Source organism: Heliangelus exortis, chromosome 9 (assembly GCF_036169615.1).
Source record: "Heliangelus exortis chromosome 9, bHelExo1.hap1, whole genome shotgun sequence".
Taxonomy (NCBI): domain Eukaryota; kingdom Metazoa; phylum Chordata; class Aves; order Apodiformes; family Trochilidae; genus Heliangelus; species Heliangelus exortis.
In genome coordinates, this window is record NC_092430.1 from 6063193 (window position 1) to 6083280 (window position 20088).

Here is a 20088-nt window from a genome sequence, read left to right on the forward strand (position 1 = left end):
TTCTGAGACCCAGAAAGCTTGAAAGGCATATTTTAGAAACATTTAGGTTCCCAGCTCCTGTTGAAACCCTTCTATGTCTCAGCTTCCTCCTTGGAAAGTAGGAATGATGTTAATTTGGTCTGTCTAGTCTAGTTAGGCTGGAAACCCTGGGGGGAAGAGGCTGTCTCTAACCATATGCTTGTGCTGTGCCTGGCACAGTGGGGACCTGACTTCAGCTGAGGCCTCTGAGGACATCAGCAAGACAAACAGCAATGATATGAAATCAAAGAAGAATTTTCCACTCATACAAAGTTACAGTGTATGTATGATCTGGACCCTTCAGCTTTGCTTTTCATCACAACTGTGATGGTACTGGACAGCCAGCCCACCCTTCTGAGCCATTGGCCCAGGCACCAGTGTCCCACCTGCCTGTCCTTCCCAAGGACTCCTCTTCTGCCTGAGTCTTTAAGGCAAGTCCTCCCTGCCTGTGAAGTCAACACTCACAAGGTGAGAGGGAAGGGAGAAATGAGAAATCTTCTTTCTCTCCCTTTTTCCTGAGTGCCTAAGCATCCACCTCCAGGCTGCTCCAAACCTGGGCCACCTCACCAGGGCACAGACATGGCTTGTCATGGCTAATCCTGGTAATCCTGGCCTGAGCTCTGCTCTCTTTTCATCTCTAAAAACAGTTGTGGAAATAAGCCTTAACTGGGCCTAAGGATGGAGACCCAAACCAGGACTATTGTTAGAGTGAAAATGGGTTCCTGTAAAATGTAATCAATGCCTTCATTAATTTTGGACAAACTCCCTTTTGAGTTTGTTTTGGCATAATCAGGCTTTTTGAAGATGAAGTCCTTGGAATATTGGTCTCTTTCACCCACAGCAGGGCTGATAAGTTGCTGGTAATGACCAAAACCTTCATTCTTCCTCACCCCAGCCCCATGGCCACCTTCTGTGCCAGCCTATTTGGTGCTGAAATGGAGCTCATCATACCTATCATCCACTCCTTCTGCAGAGCTTGCTGCATGGCTGCACTCTGCAGCATCATGAATATCATCCATAGTAAGTAGCTAATTTAGCATCTCCTATCTGAAAATGTGGTACTGATGAATAATCAGCAAAGATTTAAATTATCAGGAATGGAGATACTCTTTGAAAGACTGAAAGATGAAACTGAGCTCTGACAATATTCTATGTGTATTTTATAATGCTAAGTGCCTATACAGACACTTATTTTAAAGGATAACATGAACATCATTGGGACTTAACCCCATGTAATGCATTTTTATTCTCTCTCCAAATAATCTTAAATTATTTTCCTTGTCAGGATGATTGACTGATCTTGATTGAAGAATCTTTTGTCATTAGAGAATATCTTTTTTTTTTTAATCATTTTTAATAATTTTTATCATTAGCTTTAAATGCTGCTTCTACTCTCTGTGAAGAACTGACATCTGCCAGAAGTAGCTGCCCAAATAAACACAGACCTCTTTAAATATCACCTCACAGAAGTTTTTTCCATATCAAAAGCCATATGTGCTACACAATAAAGCTAAATTGCTTCAGGTAGAAAAATGAAATTAGGCATAGAAATGCTGTCACAGATAAAATACAAACCTAGGCAAGTTTCCTTGGTCTACACCAACCAGCCCTGGGCTCCTGGTGCTTAAATGCCTCCTACCAGTGTCTGAAGATGAACCCCAGCTGTAGGGCTCAGTGTGCCACATCCCTCCACGGCTTCACTGGGGAATTCGCCCTGGTTTGCTTCGTATCCTACAGAGCTTGTGGGTGAAGGCTGCAGGCTGCTCCTTGTGCCTATGCCCAAAGCATTTCACTTCTTTCTATTTTTAGTTTCCTGCAGCTTCCTACCCTTCTCCTGAAGTTTTCCCTGCATGGGTGCAGTTCCTAGCTCCAGAGAAGGTGTGAGTGACAGAGGGGAAGGCAGCAGAAGCAGTGGGTGCTCAGAGGCACCCGGTGCTGGAGCGAGAGCTGCTGGCTGAGCCCTGCCAGGGGGCAGCTGAGCTGCCCACCCCCCCATCACCGTGCTGGGCTCCTCTAGGACATGTCACCAATTAGGATTGCTTCTGTGATGGAGAGGTGACCTGCCTACAACCAGAAAATAGGACCAGTCGTGGTTTTCTGAGGCTTTCAGCTGTATAAAGGGTTTAGATCAACGCTGGACAAGTTTCTGAGCTTGGGCTTTTGTGGGGCATGAATCTTTTTTCTGCTCACGTCAATGTGTTTTGAATCAGGCCCCTTGTTGGGATAGGCTGAATCTTTTGATATATTAGCCTGTTGCTGATTAAACGTATATTTCAGTTTTTAATTTTCACTTTTCGGGGTAACCATTGTTTTAATGGAGACCCATATAGCCATTGCTATAGATCAAAAAAAGCCAAATTTCCTCTGCACCGCTATGGATTTTCCATGGAGCTGCCCATAAGAGCCTTGAAGTTATTAAATCCTTTTGTTTTGCTGTCAATTAAAGACGGGTAAACATCAGTCAAGAAGGCTGGATTTTTTAATTTTTTTTTTTTTTTTTTTTTGGCTTGGTAATTAATCAGTGAGCCCCTTCTCTCTTTCCTGACCACTTTCCCTCTCTTTTCTCTGCTTTATTTTATGTCTGTCCTGGTTTCTTTCCCATAGTAGCAGGCAGCTGTACAGCGTAGACTTCAATGCTTTAGTAGCAGAACTCTGTGCCCCAATCAGTCACAGCCTTACAAATAAGAACAATCCCTGGTCTGCATGTGGAAATATGAAAGAGAATGGTCCTTATTTTATTATATTTTATTTTATTTTACCGTACTGCTTGCACACAGTGGGCACAATGTCCTTTTAAGAAATTAGTTACATTTCCTTGATGGCTCACTTTCTTATTAGGTCACATTTGGCACAACTGTTCAGGGCTACTCCTAATTATTTGTATAATATCATCTTACATATGAGGATGGCCCATTTTCCACTAATTTCTCAACCCTGTTTTTCTTTCTCTAATGGTATATGACCAGCCCCTAACGTAAAAGGAAAGAAAGGAGAGTGAATAAAAGGATGTGGAAAGAAAAAGAACTCTGCTCTACAACCAGAACGAGTAATTATGCTCCTCTAAGCACATCACCAGAGCCCAGCTGGCACAATTAAAGAAATAGCTGATCAGTTCCAGTTATTGATTCTGCTAACATGTTTGTTCACGGTTGCTTCTTGTCTAATTAGTTTTTTCTGCTTTCTTAGTCTGAAAGCATACCTTTTCAGTCAAATCTGTTTTGAGGCATCAGATAGCAATTCTTTATTTAGACCACTTGCTGGCCATTTAGTTCAGTGCAACAGTACTTCTGTTCACTTCTTTTTTTTTTTTTTTTTTTTTTTTTTTTTTGTTAACCCAATGTGGAGCTGGTTCTTTGGAATGGTGTTGGATTTCCTAGAGCTGTTTGAGATAGTCTGAAATTCAAGATGATGCTTTGTAACAGTGAAATGAACAGATCTGAAAGTTGGAGTTGGGAGATCTCTTGGGAGCAACTGAAAATGTGGAGATACCTCTTGCAGGTTCTAAGAAGTTACTGGCTGAACTTAGCAGTTAGGGGCAAGTGAATGTTAAAGACCTGTGCTTGCATTTAAATTACAGTGTTAGACAATTTTAGCTGGTCAGAAACTCTTCTGTTTACATGAATCTAGTCTCTTTCTTCTTTCTCTTTTGGAAAAAACCCATGTAGAAAATAGTGCTTTTGCAAAATGGGCCTCCTCACAAAACAGGGACTGAACAAAGAAAAAGAGAGTGGGAACTTAGTGGGGATCCAAGTGTAGCAGGTTTTGTGATCTCTGAAGTGCACATGTGAATTTAACACAAAAATGAAGAGAATTGATATTTCAAACAAAATAATTTCCCTTCCCTAGAATTTCACCATGTTAAAATATTTAGAAATTTATTTAGAAATTATTCAGAGCAGCAACAAAAAAGAAGAAATCCTGGACTGTTCTGCAGGACAGAAAATCTGTTTTCTAACCAGCTCTAGTTCTAATGTTCCTTTGTGCTGCTGAGCAGCTCTCACACTGCACCTCAAACAGGAATGTTTTGCAGTGGTGGATAAAGCTTTATATATTCCAGTGAAAAACAAATAGATCATTGCCGTCTGATTAATTCTTATTTTGTACTTAAAAACAGCAAAGAGGAAAGAACATGCTTCAGTCTCCATGACACAGGGTGTGTATCTGCACACATGAATGAACAGAGTAAGCCTAAAATGGATAGTAGCAGTCTTACAGATTTAAAGGTGCAGAACATAGAAAAGACATCATAATTTTCTAACTTCAAAATGTTTTCCATGTAATGATTTCTTCAGAAAAGAGAACTGCTGATTGCTTTGTGCAAAGAGATTTGAAGGAGTACATTATCTGAACTGAGAGAATAAGAATGACTTTTATGTCTGTTTGAATCATGCTGTTCGTAAGATTTCTTTTTGGGTTATTAGAGCTGTATAAATACAGGTTACTATTAACTGCTTTTGGCACCCAAAGGTGTATACATATTTTAGGTACTGCAGTAGTCCTTGTCTTCATGATTGACATAACTCTTTCCTGATTGCCCATTTTCCATTGAGGGGGGCAAGCCAAGAAGTACTGCGCTTGTTAACAGATAAAACCTGTACTCTATAAGTTGGTTATCGTTTTAGAAGAATCCATGACAAGCATCCAAATGTTTCTGACACACCTGAGCTCCATCACTTCTTCCCTGGCCAGTATATTCAGCATAGTTTAGTCCCAGGTTTTGTCACAATTTCCCTCCTACTCCCTGGGACTCACTGTCCTTCCTGCTACCCAAAGTTACCTTCTGGGGGGGAACATCTCTGCAGCCCCACTGCTCTCCAAATGTGGAGGCAATGTGGAGAAGCAGCAAGAAGTGTTAAATAAAGCCGGGATAGGTGCTAGAAAAGTCTGGAGAGCCACTGCTGCATTCTAGGGATGTGCTAATAAGGAACCTGGGGGCTGTGGGGACCTGCAGAAGGTGGCTGGGCTGGAGGGCATATGAGCATTACCCATCACTGGGGGGTTTCTGAGGTCTTGCCTGCCTGGGGTGCAGGTGAGATGCTGGGTCAGGCTGGCAGAGAGCCCAAGAATGCCCCACCATCAAACAAGGGATTTGGGAATCCAAGGGATTTTGAGCAGAAAATCATGTTTCTCTCTGCCTCAGTTTGCTCTCTGTAGAATACAGAAAGTAGAGAAAATGTGTGCTTCCTTCTGCCTGAGGGCATCTGTGGGGCTGAGAGCCAAAGGGGTGCTGTGTGTGAGGAGCAGAGTGGCTCAAGGTGAGGAGGAAGAAGGGGCTGCCCTGGCAGAGGGCTCGGGCACAGCCAGACGTGGGGGGCTGGCTGAACTCTCTTTATTGAAGCTACAGCTCATTGTGGTGAAGCTTTCTCCTCTTCCCCCCCTAAAAAAAGATGTGAATTGGAAGGGTACAGCACTTCTCATAAAACCCCTGTGCATTTATATTTAAACACTGAAGTCACACCACTCCCTATTGAAAAGCCCTCAGCTCTATTGTTGCACATGACTAGCACAGAAAGAAACCATTATACTGGGCAAAAATGTATTTTCCTTGCTCATTTTCCTGGAAACAAAACCTTCCGTGCTCTGGTGGCAGAAACCTCACCAAATGGTATTGATAAAGAGGGAGAAACGGCACATGGCACCAAATCACCAGCTCCATCTGAGAGGGAAGGAATAAAGCTCCAAAATATGGCAACAGATGCCTGTGTGAAACGGTGAGATTGCCTTTGTGGCAATGCAGAGCAGTTTACCAATAAAGCTCTCTCTGGCTCTTATAGTTGTGTTCAATAGCAATGACAGCTGTCAAGGAGCTTGGGGACTTGCTGTGATGCCTTCAACATTTTAATCACTCCAGCAAAGGCATGGAAAAACTGTTTGTGTTTGGAGCACTGCTGTGGCTATATGATATTTAAAAAGAATCAGTAATTGTTATTAAACTAAAATGAGAAGGAGCTTCTGATTGTTGCAATACAGCTCACATTGCTATAAACAGAAAGGACAGATCCTCTTGCATTTTAATTCTGAGTGGTTAATTGGTGCTTTACAGAGCCCCTTTACCATCATGCTCTCAATCCTCAGATGATGAACTATTTTTTCCTGAGAAGCTCAACTGACAGATTTTAATATTCCATTAACTTTACAGTTTTACTATAACGTTGCATCTTGAGACACTGGGGCACTTTGATTCAAACTACAGGAAATTAATTTTCTCTCTTTTATTATACCACCAGTAACTACCTGAAAAAAAAAAGAAACTTTAGAACTCCTGATGACATGAGTATAATATGTAAAAATGACAGGAAGAATTATGAATTTTATTTCCATAAGAGAAGGAAAGGGGGGGTAATTATAGTACTGAACCACTGCATTCAATCTGAAATTAAGATACTTTTCTAAGACATGAAATTCACACAGTGAAGAAATGATCATGATGTAAATCTTTGAAGTTGAAAGGCACTAACAGTTGTTAACCCCTTTTGTCACAGCCAAAATGTTTTGACTGACTATTTCTGCAAAAGAGAAAAAAACCCACGAAATTTTGTATTGAGGAGACCAAACTTTTATTTAAATCTTGCCTAAAATGACCACAGTTCTTCCTGGGCAGAAGAAAAAATATACAAGCTTCACTTAAATTTTCTCCCTCCTTGAAATTAGTTCAGTTTCTTGGCAATATTCTATTATGGCATAGGTCTAAAATTGTGCTGTAGTACTTGCAAGTTATGGCAGTGTATGAACCTAAATTTATAGGTGCATATAGATTCATTTATATTATGCTGACAAATACGTATTTCAATATGTAAGAGTATCTTGTCTGTTCCCTAAGCACAGACAAATACTGGTTAATAGTTAAAATACATTCAACTGAAGAGCATCTTGTTCTTCATATACAAAAAAAGAAAAACAAAAATTGTGTTGGATGTCATTGCTCCAAACAGCAGAAATGCTGTGAATTCAGGAGGATTTCTGGCAGTTTTCCACACTTCTGGACGCTCTTATATTGGCTGCCATGTTCTGACCCTTTTCCCTCCCAAAGCTGCCCCCCATTTCCTGAGCCCTGCACCAGGAATTCCCAAGGGCATCCCTTGTCCCTTGGTGTGACCCAGGGGTGCATTATTTCTACCACGAGGCACAAAACGGCTCTTTTTTCACATCAAACACTCCTGAATTGGGGCTGGGAGTTTTATGGCCTGATGGTATTGTCCAAGCCCTCTCTCTAACTGTAGTTATTGAAGCTGCCCAAGGAGTATTACAAGCAGGGTTCAGGCACCCTGCAGGACGGGGCTGCTCTTCCAGTTACCTCTGGTTGCTGTCAAAACCCCGACAAAAGAGCCAGGTCTGCAGAAGCACAGGGAAAGCTTGTGTGGAGCTGGGAGGTGTTTTACCCCAGCTGCTCAGGAGGGGAGATGGGGGGCAGAGAACCCGGAGGGGCTGGGCAGGATCAGTGCTGAGAGGAGGGGAAAAAGCAGTGGCATGAGAACAGCACTGCAGATCTGTGTGAGAAAAGGTTGGCAAGTGTCAGTCTGGAGTGGTATCCTGCTTTGGGACAGGGGTCTCAATCTAGACCCCTTGTACTATTTATTTGTAACTATTCAGTGATTAAAAATGAGGCAAGAGGGGTGGATTTAGGGAAAACTGATGGAGCAATGACAGCAAATATGAAATAGTTTTTAAAATGCAGTAGTGTAATATGTATTACTGGGATCATGGAAGAACACATAGCGGAGGATTTAAAACATGTTTGCATTACTTGTGTTTTAATTTCAAATCAAACAAGGGCTTACAGGCTCCCATGCCATAGAATTATTTTTAAATGGGATTACACACATGGAGGTTTCTGTCCACTTATCCTAAGTTTAAGCAGAAAGGATTTTCCCATGGAGTACTGTGTTGGGCTGCAAAAGACCTGGGATGTCTGCACATCACCAAAGAGAATGAATGATATAATTGCTGCACAATTTGCAGCTCTGGCTGAGAAGGAACATCAGTCACAGGGGGAGGGATCCCACCAGCAGAAAGGTGTTGGTTGCAAAGCATTCACTGTTTCTGCTTTAAAGAAAGATGAGAGTAGCCTAGAAAAGACTCATTCACAATAAGGAAGTAAGATTTCTCACTTGGAAGGCAGGAGAAAATAAGAGCACTGCTTCTGAGGACATCAGGATGAACTCCAGTGCAAAGCAAACATGCACTTGCTCTGTACTGCTAGAATTAAGGCAATCAAAAAGAAACTGAAATTATTCAAAGCTTCTGTCTTCTCTTCTGTCGTATTCTAAATTCTTGTTCACCATCTTAATCTTTTAATGAATTGCTGTTTATGTGTTATTACAAAAACCTAAAGAACAGATTTAATCATAGTTTTTGTGATACCTGTATTGGATTAGGGATGACCTGGGAGCTACAGTTTCTGCCTGCTGTTTTTTCAGGGCTTTTAGCAACCCAAACCTGCCCCTTTATATCCATGGGTGGAGGATTAGTCACAATGAGAAGAACCTGTGCAAAGAAAGAAATGTGACATTGTATTCCCTGCTGAGATAATAGCTCCACTTTCAAGACAGGATGAGTAGAGAGATAATTGAGATCTCAAAGAAATTAATTACTTGTACATTGCAAGCAGAGTCTATGGCACTAGTAGCTTTATGTTACCATACTATGACAGTTTTACCATAAATTCCACGTGCTTCAGAGGAAGCCAAACAAGTATTAATGAGATTTTCAGTGCTAGAACATAGTGTGAATGTATGTGGCTGCTTAAGAATTGCACTGACATTTGGTAAACAGACTTTGTCATTTAGAAGCAACTTTCCTGATGAGCTCTTCTGCCTCTCATCCCCATATTTCCCATAGCTTGAGAAAATCTAGTTCCAAAATGCTGATTAATCTATATAAATTCTCAGATGGAAACTGTCATTCATACTTAAGCAGCCCTGTAACCTCTGGTGATGATTCTGTATTTGTTATCGATATCAGATTTTGTCTGGGAGGCTATGAAGGGGAGCAGAGGACACTTGTCATGCTTCTGTCATGTAGCTCCACTCTGCAGTCTCAGCCAAGTGCAGGGGAATTATAAATGCTGATTGTTTCACAGTAAAAAAAGTGTTAGTGAATTTTGACTGATTGAGGGGTTTGAGGCCTTTTTTTTATATAGCTTTTACCTACCAGTGCTCTCATAATTGGAGATCCCTCCAGTCTTTCAGCTTAATCCCCATGAAAGGCTGCAGTAAATGTAGGTCATCTTACTACAGTGATTCTGAGCCCTAGAAATTTTACTCCTCTGTTCTGCTTTGATACCTCATGAAGAACCAGCTTTAGCAAAACAGCATTGCATTTTTACTCTCAGCCATAAATCCAAATCCTTTTGACTTCAAATGCCAGCACTGGCTCATTCTTATGGACCCGCTGAGGAGGTTCTTGCTGAGCACCAGAGCCTGCACCGTGCAGGATGCCGGGGGGGCAACAGCTTTGGGTATCAGTATTTTTTTTTAATGTTTTTGAGTATTTTAGTATTGGCAATACAAGCACCTGATATTTATTGCTTCCTTTGGCTTAGTTGCAAATGCCTGGTGTGGGGCAAGCTACTGTAAAGGTGCTGTGAGGCTGAAGCACTGCTGCAAAGCCTCTATCCGGGGCGGTGGGAAGGGCTGGGGAGGAGGAGCTGGGGGGGTCCCTGCTCTGCGCAGGGCTCCTGCCGTGCTCTCCCCTGCCTGTTGCCATGGAGAGCAGATTTTGTCATGCACACTGGTGGGTCCCGTGCGTCTCCTCTCTGCTCGGGTAATCTGCTGTCACGGCGGTCATCACAGTAACTGGGCTTTTTTTTTTTTTTTCCTTTTTTCCAATATGCTCTTCTCGGTACCAACATATTACTTTCAGCTGCCTAGGTGCATTCTTGTCATCAGCAGCACGATGGGCTGCTGCTCGTTTAAACTGGGAGACAAAACCCAGATGTGCTCTGCTCAAAAAATTGCTCTGTGCTACTGTATATTCCGCAAGGTTACTTGGAATCCGTGCGCCAGTGTTTCACCTTTTGTCTTTAAAGTGATGTAGGATGAATGTCTTTCAAATGAAAAGACAGGCAACTGGAAAAAAAAAGGGGGGAAAACAAGTAACAAGATCAAAGACATAAATAGAACAAAATATGCACAAGAGATCTCATCTGAGATCAAAGATGTGAGCGTAATTACCATGAATAAGACGTGCAGAGCTCACCAGAACAGAATGGTTTGTGAGCCTGGAGAATTCTGCAGAAATAAAACATTCTATGGGAAATTGAGTGCTCTGCAGAGTGCAAAAAGGACATTTATTCTGCATTGGAGGGGGGACAGCAGAAAGTCTACCATTAGAGCAAGTTTGCTTATTGCTGGCAGACGCTGAGCGGGGCTGCAGACATCGAGGTAGCTAAAAGAAAAGCTCCGAGCCTTTTATGTTAAAAAGATTTTGATTTGGGAGAAAAAAAAAAGCCTCAAATCCCAGCTCTTTAATCCTGGGAGGGGTGGGGTTTTCTGACAGACGTTTTCAAGGGTAAATGTAGTGATTGTGCTACAGGGGTAGTTGGGAGAAAAAAAACAATTGTTTCTGTTAAAGTAATTTAACACACTGAAGAACTGTACAGAACATAAAGAATGTCTTTTCACTAACTGTTCAGTCAGGGATTGCCAATGTATTTGTGATTTTCATGGATGTTATGTACACATGTCTGCAGGCCCTAACAGGACATCCTTATAAATGGAATACATAAATAAGTTGTCTAGAAGACTTTGTTACGAAAGGTATAATGACTAAGCTGAAATTGCAAAATACTGATTCTTCCCAAGAAAAGATCTTATGAGCTGTATGCTGGTCAAATATACCGGAATACTGTTTGTTTTTTTAGTGGAGTTATTCCAATTTTATTCTTCTTTTCCTGAGAACACACTGGACACTGATTAACCCTTGCTGTTATTTCAGATAAAATGTTCCATCTCCATGAGTATCCTAAACATGGGAGGAGTGTGGAAACCCGGGACCTTTTAAGAGTCATTTTTATTTTAGTGCCCCTCTCTTTCTGTCAGTGTGAACCAGAAATTCAGACACCTGTGCACATGCCATGATTATTTCCACTTGGAAGAAGGGACAAAAAGGAAGCATATATGCTGAGTCTACTGTCAAGGCTTATTTTCAGAGAAACTTCCCTGGAACAGTGTTTAGCATGTAGATTATTATATGTATATTTATTTATTTAATCAGTATCTTACTCCATAGAGAAACACCTGCTGTAGGGATCTCAGAAAGCATGTGCAGTCTAGAAATGAATATTTTCCACTTCATTCATACTGCTTCATTTTGGGGAAGAGCCCACACTCCACGTGGGTTCTGTTGTCTGTGACTTGGAGTTAAACACTGAAAGGACAAGCACTGTCTGTTGGGTCCCATAGTGATCTGTGAAATGTACAAATTGTGGTGGCAATCCTGTTTTCCATGACAATAGACTGTCCCCATTGCAAAATCCCTATCAAAAGTCACACTGCAGTACTATGACAGATAATATCTTCAAAGGGTCATTTCTGCATAAATTGCATTTCTTTCTTCCATAATAAAGGTATAGACTGAGCTGCATATGAGCTGCATACAAGCTTTTTGTAGGTACTGTAGAATTTTTTACGGTACAATAAGAAATTTTAAAATATGTCATTTTCAGTAGGCAACAAACCGGTTTACTTGGAAAAAAAGTGTTGCACAGCTGTTTCTATTCTCTTTGGAAAAGTAGACCAAATTCTAACTTCCATCATGCAGAGATATACAGATGATATTGAGAGAAGATTTTGTCCTTTTGCAGAACATAATATTTCACAAAAAGAGCACAGTCAATTCCTTAGGTTAAGATGATTTCTTCTTTACCATCTTAAGATCACCAGATGCTGTCAGATAACACACTGGGGAGAGTTTATTCTGGGATGTCTGCTGCTATTTCTGTTCTGCAAAGCCTTAGCTTTGGCTTCAGTGATGTCAGGAATCTGTAAACTCACTCACAAAATGTCTTCTCTTTTTAGCTTGCACATTTTGCCATTATTCACAGATGTTTTCAAAACAGCAAGTATGCCCATGGCCCTGGGTAAACTGCAGGTGCTCTAGGTGACTCTGCATGAGTAGGGGGTTGGATAAAAGCACCTCCTGAGGCCTCTGCCAACCTCAGCCAGTCTGGGATTCTAATTCCCCAGTCTCTTCATTTTAATTCAGATGTTATACCAATAGGAAACTCTGCCCTATTTTATTCTATAGATGGGATACATTCCAGAAAATGGGCTCCACAGGAATGGTGATCACAAATTTTGTCTGTGTCTAATATATTTAGTTATTTTCATTAGATAATGCTATGGGCTTTGGTTCAACTAAGTGCTTTACTGCCAAAAGCAGGCACATGAAAAATCCTGGGGAAGTCAAGAGAGAGGTGCTTTTTTATAGAATACTTAAGCTTAATTGCTTGGTTGACTAAGAGCCATACTCATGATTTTAATTAAAACACTACTAAGAAGAGCATGTAGTTTGTGCAGCAGAAGGAAGGGCACACATTATATGTAAGCCTCTACCTTTTACAAAGTCTTTGAAATTTTGATGCTTCGTGAAGAATGCAGGGATGTCTCTGAAAACACAACTCACCATTTCTTAGCTATGAAATACACTGGATGTTTGGCAAATATCATCTTGGCTTTTGGGGGTTTTTGGCTGGCAAGAATGAACCATCAAATCTATTTTGTGTGCCAATAGCAACCGAAAAGAGGTTCTCCTCCCCGTTGCCTCATCCAGCTATGCAAGTATTTTCAGTTTCAAATTATTTATCACTACCTGAGGGTTTCTGTAGCTCATGGCAGCTGTGAACAGCCACAAGGCAGCAATAGGCAGATAAAAGGCAGTACAGAAGAGAGAGCTGTAGTTATATTCTTTAAATATACCTCCTTTTTTTTTTTTGACTCATTTCACCCATGTTATATTGAATTATTCTACACCATAAGATTAAGGTTATTATGCTGGGTCACTACAGTATGTTGTGGAAAACTACAGGCTTGTTCTCCCCTTGGAAAAGTGTGGCCAGGACTGACTGCTCAGCATGGCAACATACACGGGCTCATCTGCTTTCTTTCAGAAATTCTTTCTCTGTCTTCATTTGTGTCTGGAAGCTCAACACATCCATAGCCTTTAACTGAAGTAACCCAATGGGAGCTGGGTTTTGGTACAGTAGGGTCAATGAAGAACTTTGATACAAGTTAGGGTCAACCCTTTCATTCCATGGGTGGCACTGCTGTCTCTGAAGCACGGTCCCTTCCCTTTGAATTGGCAATGTCAGATATGTTCTTCCCCTCTCAAAATATCTGTCTTCTCCCTAGGGCTAAAACCTTCCTTGTGTTTCCAGCAGGGAAAACACTTTTACAGTGGGTATAAAATAATGTAAACCGTAATTTAAATAGGAATCAGGCCCAGAGTGTGTGTATCGAAGACCATTTGAATTACATTCAGCCCTGTTTACAGTTTCAGAGGAGTTGCAGGGCCTGTTAAAAATGAAATACTGCTTACAGAAAGGGACTTATGTTTTCTATTCTGCTGATAAAAGAAATGAGGAGGAAAACATATTTGTGTGCGTGTTCAAAGGCTGCACAAGGACAGCTTTCATTCTTTGTGACCCACTTACATTAAATGCTTTCACAGGAGCTCCTTAGTTACTTATAAAAAAAAAAAAAAGAAGAAAAAAAGAAAAGTAAAAAAAAAAAAAAAAAAACCAAAAAAACCCCCCAATGCTTCTAATCTTCACTCTGAGGACAAATACAAATACAGGCTTGGAGTCATTGATAGATATCATAGGTATCTTGCATCTGTAGTTACCTGTACAAAAGTTAATCAAAACAGAAGACAGGCAGCACTGGCACTGAGAAATTAGGTCTGTCCATGCAAATATGAAATAGCATAATTTAAGATAATGTTGTTTTTAAGATAATGGACAATTGTAGCTTCAGCCCACATAAGCTGACCTGGGGCTCTTGTCCACTTTCTCCAGTCAGTTTTGTGGGGTTTTTTTCTCTTTTGACACAATGTGAGTTCTTTGGGTGTTTTTGCTGGTGTTACCAGGGCTCCTGAAGTCCTGTTTTTTGTGCCCATGCAACAGACACCACCATGGTGCCCCTACAGTGAAAGTGATGCTTACTCTACCCTCGTCAGGCAGGAACCAAATAGCTTTGAAACCTCTTTGTGTGGCAGGTGAACAACACTGGTGGTACCCAGCCTATTCTACATCTTGAACACTGCTAGATTTATACGTGATCCCTCTACCTATTTGACTCAGAAGAGATATTGTTGGCAAATGAAATGTTACAGATTTTGTTAGATCCTACTTTAAAAACCAAATCAGTATGTGCTTTGAGGGAAAGAAACAAAGCTTTTTCTAATACTTCCTAATATTTTATCTGAGTGATGGTGTTTGATGCTACTTAAGAATGTGCAACTGAAAGGATTTCTTGGGGCATGTGGTATATATCCCTTTGCACCTTCTGGGGCTTCCAGAAGGGAGAGGGTGCACAGAGCTCCAGAGAGCACTGGGCAGCAGCCCTGTATGTACAGAGTGACAGAAAAAGCCTTTTGTGGAGCCAGGGGATTAGGTGGAATAAAACAAGAGCACTTAGAGTCCTTTTGGGTGTCTTGCCAGTGACTGAAGTAGTAGCAAAATATTTTCCTTGGTGTTGATGCTTTCTAAGGAAGAAGAAAATAGAAACTAACAAAGTTTGTTGTACTTGCTTGTTTTGATTGGAAGAAGTTAAGGTACTAACTATCCACTACATCAGCTCCTTGTTACCATGCCTTGTTAGATCCACCAAAATAGCATAAATCTTAAAAGGCATTAAAAATCAGCATTTTCTTAACACAAGCCTGTAATTCTTGTTTTTCCATCATATGAATATTGAGTCACTGATATTTTATTTGTCATACAGAATAGTTAAGATATCAGAGAAAACTGATGACTTGCATAAGCCTCCCAGAGGCATTTTTAATTCCCAGCATGCAGAAGCTGTAGCCTGTTGCCTTTACATGGAGTCTGCTGTAATGCTGCCTGTCAGAGATAATAATTCATTTTGTGAAACATGATCAGAAGAACCTTTATGAAGCCGTGACAGATGCAGCATCACTTGAAACACTTTCCCATAACCTGAAAATGGTATCTCCTTCGATTCTCTTTCTTGACAACTTTTTTAGGCATCCTTTCTGCACGCAATGAAAATTCCTAAAAGAGCAAGGGGATAGAAAGGTTAAAGTGCCCACAGCCACAGTTTCAGGACTTAATTGGACACTAACTACTCAACTGGGAGCATTTTCCCAAAGAATGGTGGAGTTCTTGCAGACTTCAAACAATGGAGATGCGTGGGTTGATGCCATCTGCAGCCTAGGGCTTGTGGAACAAAAAGATGTTTGAAGAGAAGGGAAATTCTCAGAGATATGGTAGAATGGAAACGATCTGAAAGTAATCAATCATTTTGGTGACATAAATCACAACACCCAACAGCCCACAGCCAGAGGATGTCAAATACCGCCCGCGGCGCGTCAGTCTCTTTGGCATCATCACTTTTGTGTGTCGTGCCGCTGATCTTTTGTGGGCCATCAATTTTGTTGGGTGATGAAACTCAAGAATGCCACTGTTCCTTCTTCCTGGCTTTATGATTGCGCACCCTAACGTGCACTTAAGGCTCATTCATCCTTTGACCCCCACCAACAATCGATTGTGAGTGGGTGCCAAACCCACCAGATGTTGCTTGATCTCATAATTACGTTACTGCCATTGCTCCAGCACAACAGCATCAAAACAATAGCAGCCAATCTGGGGCACAAAGAGAGTCTGCAACTCTCATGTGGTCATCTGGTCCACGCCTGACGTTTTTGCCTAAAGCTCTCAGATGTTAAACTTAATTTCCCTTCCTTGATTATAAGCAAAATGATCTGTGCCCAATATTAAAAAAACATTTATCAGCTGGAAAATAGTAAAAGGCATAGCATAAGCTCATATTAATGTTAATGAAAGGCAGACAAAATTAAGCAATAGGATTGGGTTCCTCAGGCTCTTACACACTTTTACTTAAAAGAGCATCTTGCAGAGGAGGTCAGAACAAGGTCGGAGGATAAACACAAAAAAAAAGGTTTTGAAATTCACTCTGATTCTTCTTGCAGCATGCGTCCTTTAACTTATTTTGATATTGATCATCAATATAAATCATAAATCCCTTAGTTTCAATAGAAAGGCTCCATCTTTCTGTCGATGCCTCTAAAAGAAGCAGGAACTATGGGCTGCATAGCTCCTACCAAGAAACTGTATGAAGTAGTAAGGCAATGGCTGTGGCCATTGTCCAGTGGGGTCTATTCCTCTGACTTAGAGCAATGCCATAGGGATGGTTTATAGGGCAGCACTCTAAGCACATGGCTCCAAATCCTAGTACAAAAATACCCGAATGCAAATGACTCAAGCTACATTATCCTTCATCTTGCTGTATTGAGCTGTAATTTGCTAACCTAGAGCTGAAATACAAAAAGGACATTTTCATCCCATTTTTTCCAGCCCTTATATCTCTCAGATTGCAGATGGGTGTGGGGCCCCTTTCTCCTTCACCTGCCTTCCAGCCTACAGAGCCCTGACTTCTGTGCTCAAGTTCTGAAGCACTTGTGATGTGCATGGGAGCAGAGGTTCAGGATTCACTAGGGTACTGCATAGCCCACTGTAATTTTCTGCTTTTTTTAAAAAAATGTGGGTGACTTCTCATCATCAGCAACTGCCAAATTACAGCATTTTCCTTTCCTCTCAATTGTGAGGCATTGTAGCACAGGAGAGTAACTACCAGCTAGAAGGAATTTTGAGACAATACAAGCTGGCTTCAGCAGGCCCCACTAATATTCCCCATCTTACAGTATTTTGATTTCAAATGAGAATATTCAATTGTACCAAATAAAAAAGAAATTTTATTTCCTGAGCTACTACAGTTTTTAAGCATTATGGCCCATGGAGACCAGTGGGCAAATATTACATCCTACAGTTTCAAATAATTGCCATCTTTATGCTTCAAGCTGATCTTTAATAATGTTATTTTACACAGAGCAATTAGATTTCAGGACATAAAAATGAGGGTAATGCTGAACCTTTTAGCAGAAGTGGATATTTTCAGGGTGCAATGACATCTAGATTCTGATCTAACTGATGGCACAAATCTCAACAATTTCCTTGAAATCTGTACAACTACATCTGCACAAACTGCATAAAAGTGGGATGAGAGTCAGACATTTATTTCTTTTCCAGTCATCTCTAGAGATATATTATTTTCCATTTAGTCAATGAAAAGAGCTGTAAAAGGACAGAAAGAAATGATAGAACTTTTATTATTCAAAGTATGGGAAACTTGGTTATTATTTTGCCATAAGCATATGCAGGAAAAAGAGCCTGTTGAAATAAAATGGAAAAATTCACTTCAGGTGTTGTGTCATGAAATCCAAGGAAGTGACATCAAAGATTAAGCTTAGTCCATTTATTTTTAAGATATTTAAAGTATCAGATTTTTATGTCAGGTTTTTCTCTACTTCGTGAATTTTATTTTTTTCTTAAAACATAATGAATAGGGATCAGGAAAAAAAATAGTACTGAAATAAGACCATCGTATTGGGCACTTAGATTCTTTTGACAGTTTGGGGTATTGGGCTTGTAAAGCTCCAGGCTGAGGTCAACACACGGAGTGAATGTGGGTTTTAGTCAAGCAGAAGACAGTAATTTGCCCATGGAGAAGCCATGGCCAGCATACTGCCAGAAAAGCCTTTTTATTCAAAAGACAATCTTCTGGTCACAGGAGACAATCTGAATTTTTTCTTATATAACACTAACTCTTGGTCATTCCTCTTTTTCCAAAGGGAAAGTGGGAATGCCAGCATTGTCCAGGCAGCCAGAGCTGCTCTTGTGTCTCCTCTGCCCTTGGGATGCTGCAGTTTGTTGGCTGGGGAGGAGGTGATGCCATGGCCAGGGCTGCAGCCTTCTGCAGGCTGCTGGCAGCTTCACTTGATCCATGTCACTAATTCAGAAGAACAGGAGAAGGCTGCTTGGGAAAGCACAGGAAAGTTTCCAAACTCTTATGGGAAAAAGAATTAAAGGGTCACAAAAGGCTGTGTTTTGAGCAACCGGAGCCAATAGGGAAATATCAGGGTGAAGCAAGGTGGGGACAGTGGAGAGGTGGCTCCAAGCTGGCTCATTCCCTGCAGGAAGCAAGGTGCCCAGAAAATCTTTGGCACATGGAGGTCTCCTTTGGGGCTCTCCAGCATAAGCCAACCTTCCCTCCAGGCCTGGTGTGCTCTGGAGTACTTACCTGGACTTTCTGGAGCCGGGGAGGTTCAGAGGACTTTGGAAAGCTTGGTATGGATAAGATGTGTATCCGTCATGCTAAATTCTGTCCCGAGTCCAAAACTCAAAACCTTTTTGTGGAAAAAGTTAACTGGAACTGCTGAAGTTTCTTTTCATGGATTATTTAAGCAGTACAAGATGTAGTTAATTCTGAGTTTCTTCCATGATATTCAGGAAAGTATGTCTGATTATGTAAATTAGAAGTTGCTGCTTAAAAATATTTTGGTTGAGAGATTGCAAAGGCAGCCCAGTAAATGAATTAAGATCAGAGAGTCTTGCTCAAGTGAGAAGATTGCATAAGTAACTACATGTGTTATTGAAAAAATACATATTGTTTACAACGTATTGGTACAAGATCCTTAAATATTTCACTTTGAGGTTTGCTTGATATAAAATATTGCATTTGTTCAAGTTGTCACAGAGGCTGGGCTCTGAGCCGATTTGCAGCTACATACAGATTAAAACCACTATGCTGACCCACTGCAATTTTGGATTTGAAGCGGTTATTTTCCCTCTTTTCAAGAGAAACAAGAGAGTTTTGACTGCTTCCCTAATTAAAAATGTATCCATCTGCTGGTTTGGTGGCTGACTTGTTATTCAAAGCATGCAGATCTAAGTCGGCTGATTTATTTATGAAGACCTTATGACACTGAGAGATATGCACTCAAAAACATGTAAAAATAAATGTGGCTGCAGATGGGTAGACACACACAGATCTTTATGGGGTTCTAAATAACAGATAGAGAGAATTTGGAAAATGTGCTTTACAGGGAAGATCCTTTTATGTTGCTTCCACATGTTTAACATTTAGAGCTCAAATAACAAAGCAGCCAGCTAACATGTTGTGAGATAACTGTAGTCTAAATATCCTATAGTGCCTTTTAAGTTGCAATGATTGTTTCTGAAACTTCCAGTGAGTGATAGACTCTTAAGGAGCTGCTACATTTTAAGCAATGTTTTATTTAGAGAACACTTTAAAGTGAATTTTAATTAACGGAGAAAAAAAAACAGTCTCTCTCACAAGCAGGATGCGTAGGAATCAGGGTAAATGCTGTCTTCCTATATTTAATTTCATTGATGCATTGGTAAATCTCCCCCAACTTTTCTTAGTAACTATGCTCAGGCTTTGGAAACACTGAGTTCTAATGGATTCCTTCTCCACGCTATAAATACTGTTGCAATCCTCAGGTGAAGTTTATTCATCAGTTTATGGGCTCTAGGAAATTCCCAGTGTAATGAAAGCATCGTGGTATTCCTACGTGTGGTGTGGAGTTGCTCACATCAGTGCATTTGTGCAATTCCACTGGTGTGAGCTGCCTTCTTAAAGTAATACCAGTGGAATAACACCCATGGCTGATCCAGAATGCCTGCTGTGAGGCTGAGTGTGTAGGTGGTCTGCATAGGCCACCTGAGAGGTATAAGGAAAATGGGGAATGATGTGGCTGGGAACAACTTTGGAGAAGCTTTGCTGCCTCTGATTTTGTTTACCGCACAGTTTCTAGTGGGTTCTTCTCAGTTTTTCTTCCATCTGCCTGCCTGGCAGCAGGTTTATTCAGGTTTTGTACGTGTTTGCATGTGTGTTCACATTCATAGGTAGAACAAATCTCTTTATCCACAACAGACAGAAATTGCTCCCTTACAGACCACCTGGTCTTACTGGCATCCTCTTAAATTGAAACTGTCTTGCACCAAACGAT

General features: G+C 40.9%; 1 protein-coding gene across 2 annotated transcripts in view; it reads left to right on the forward strand.

Moving 5' to 3' along the window:
* Window positions 1-20088, forward strand: part of EPHA4 (EPH receptor A4) — a 226855-nt gene that overhangs the window by 94364 nt on the left and 112403 nt on the right. The window contains exon 1 of one of the 2 annotated variants that reach the window (XM_071751824.1): window positions 958-1038. The exons of the other annotated variant lie outside the window; for it this stretch is intronic. Within the exon in view, the coding sequence (XP_071607925.1) occupies window positions 1002-1038 (37 nt within the window). The 5' untranslated portion in view covers window positions 958-1001. Of the gene's footprint in view, window positions 1-957; window positions 1039-20088 lie in introns of those variants that run through there. 2 annotated transcript variants of the gene reach the window in all.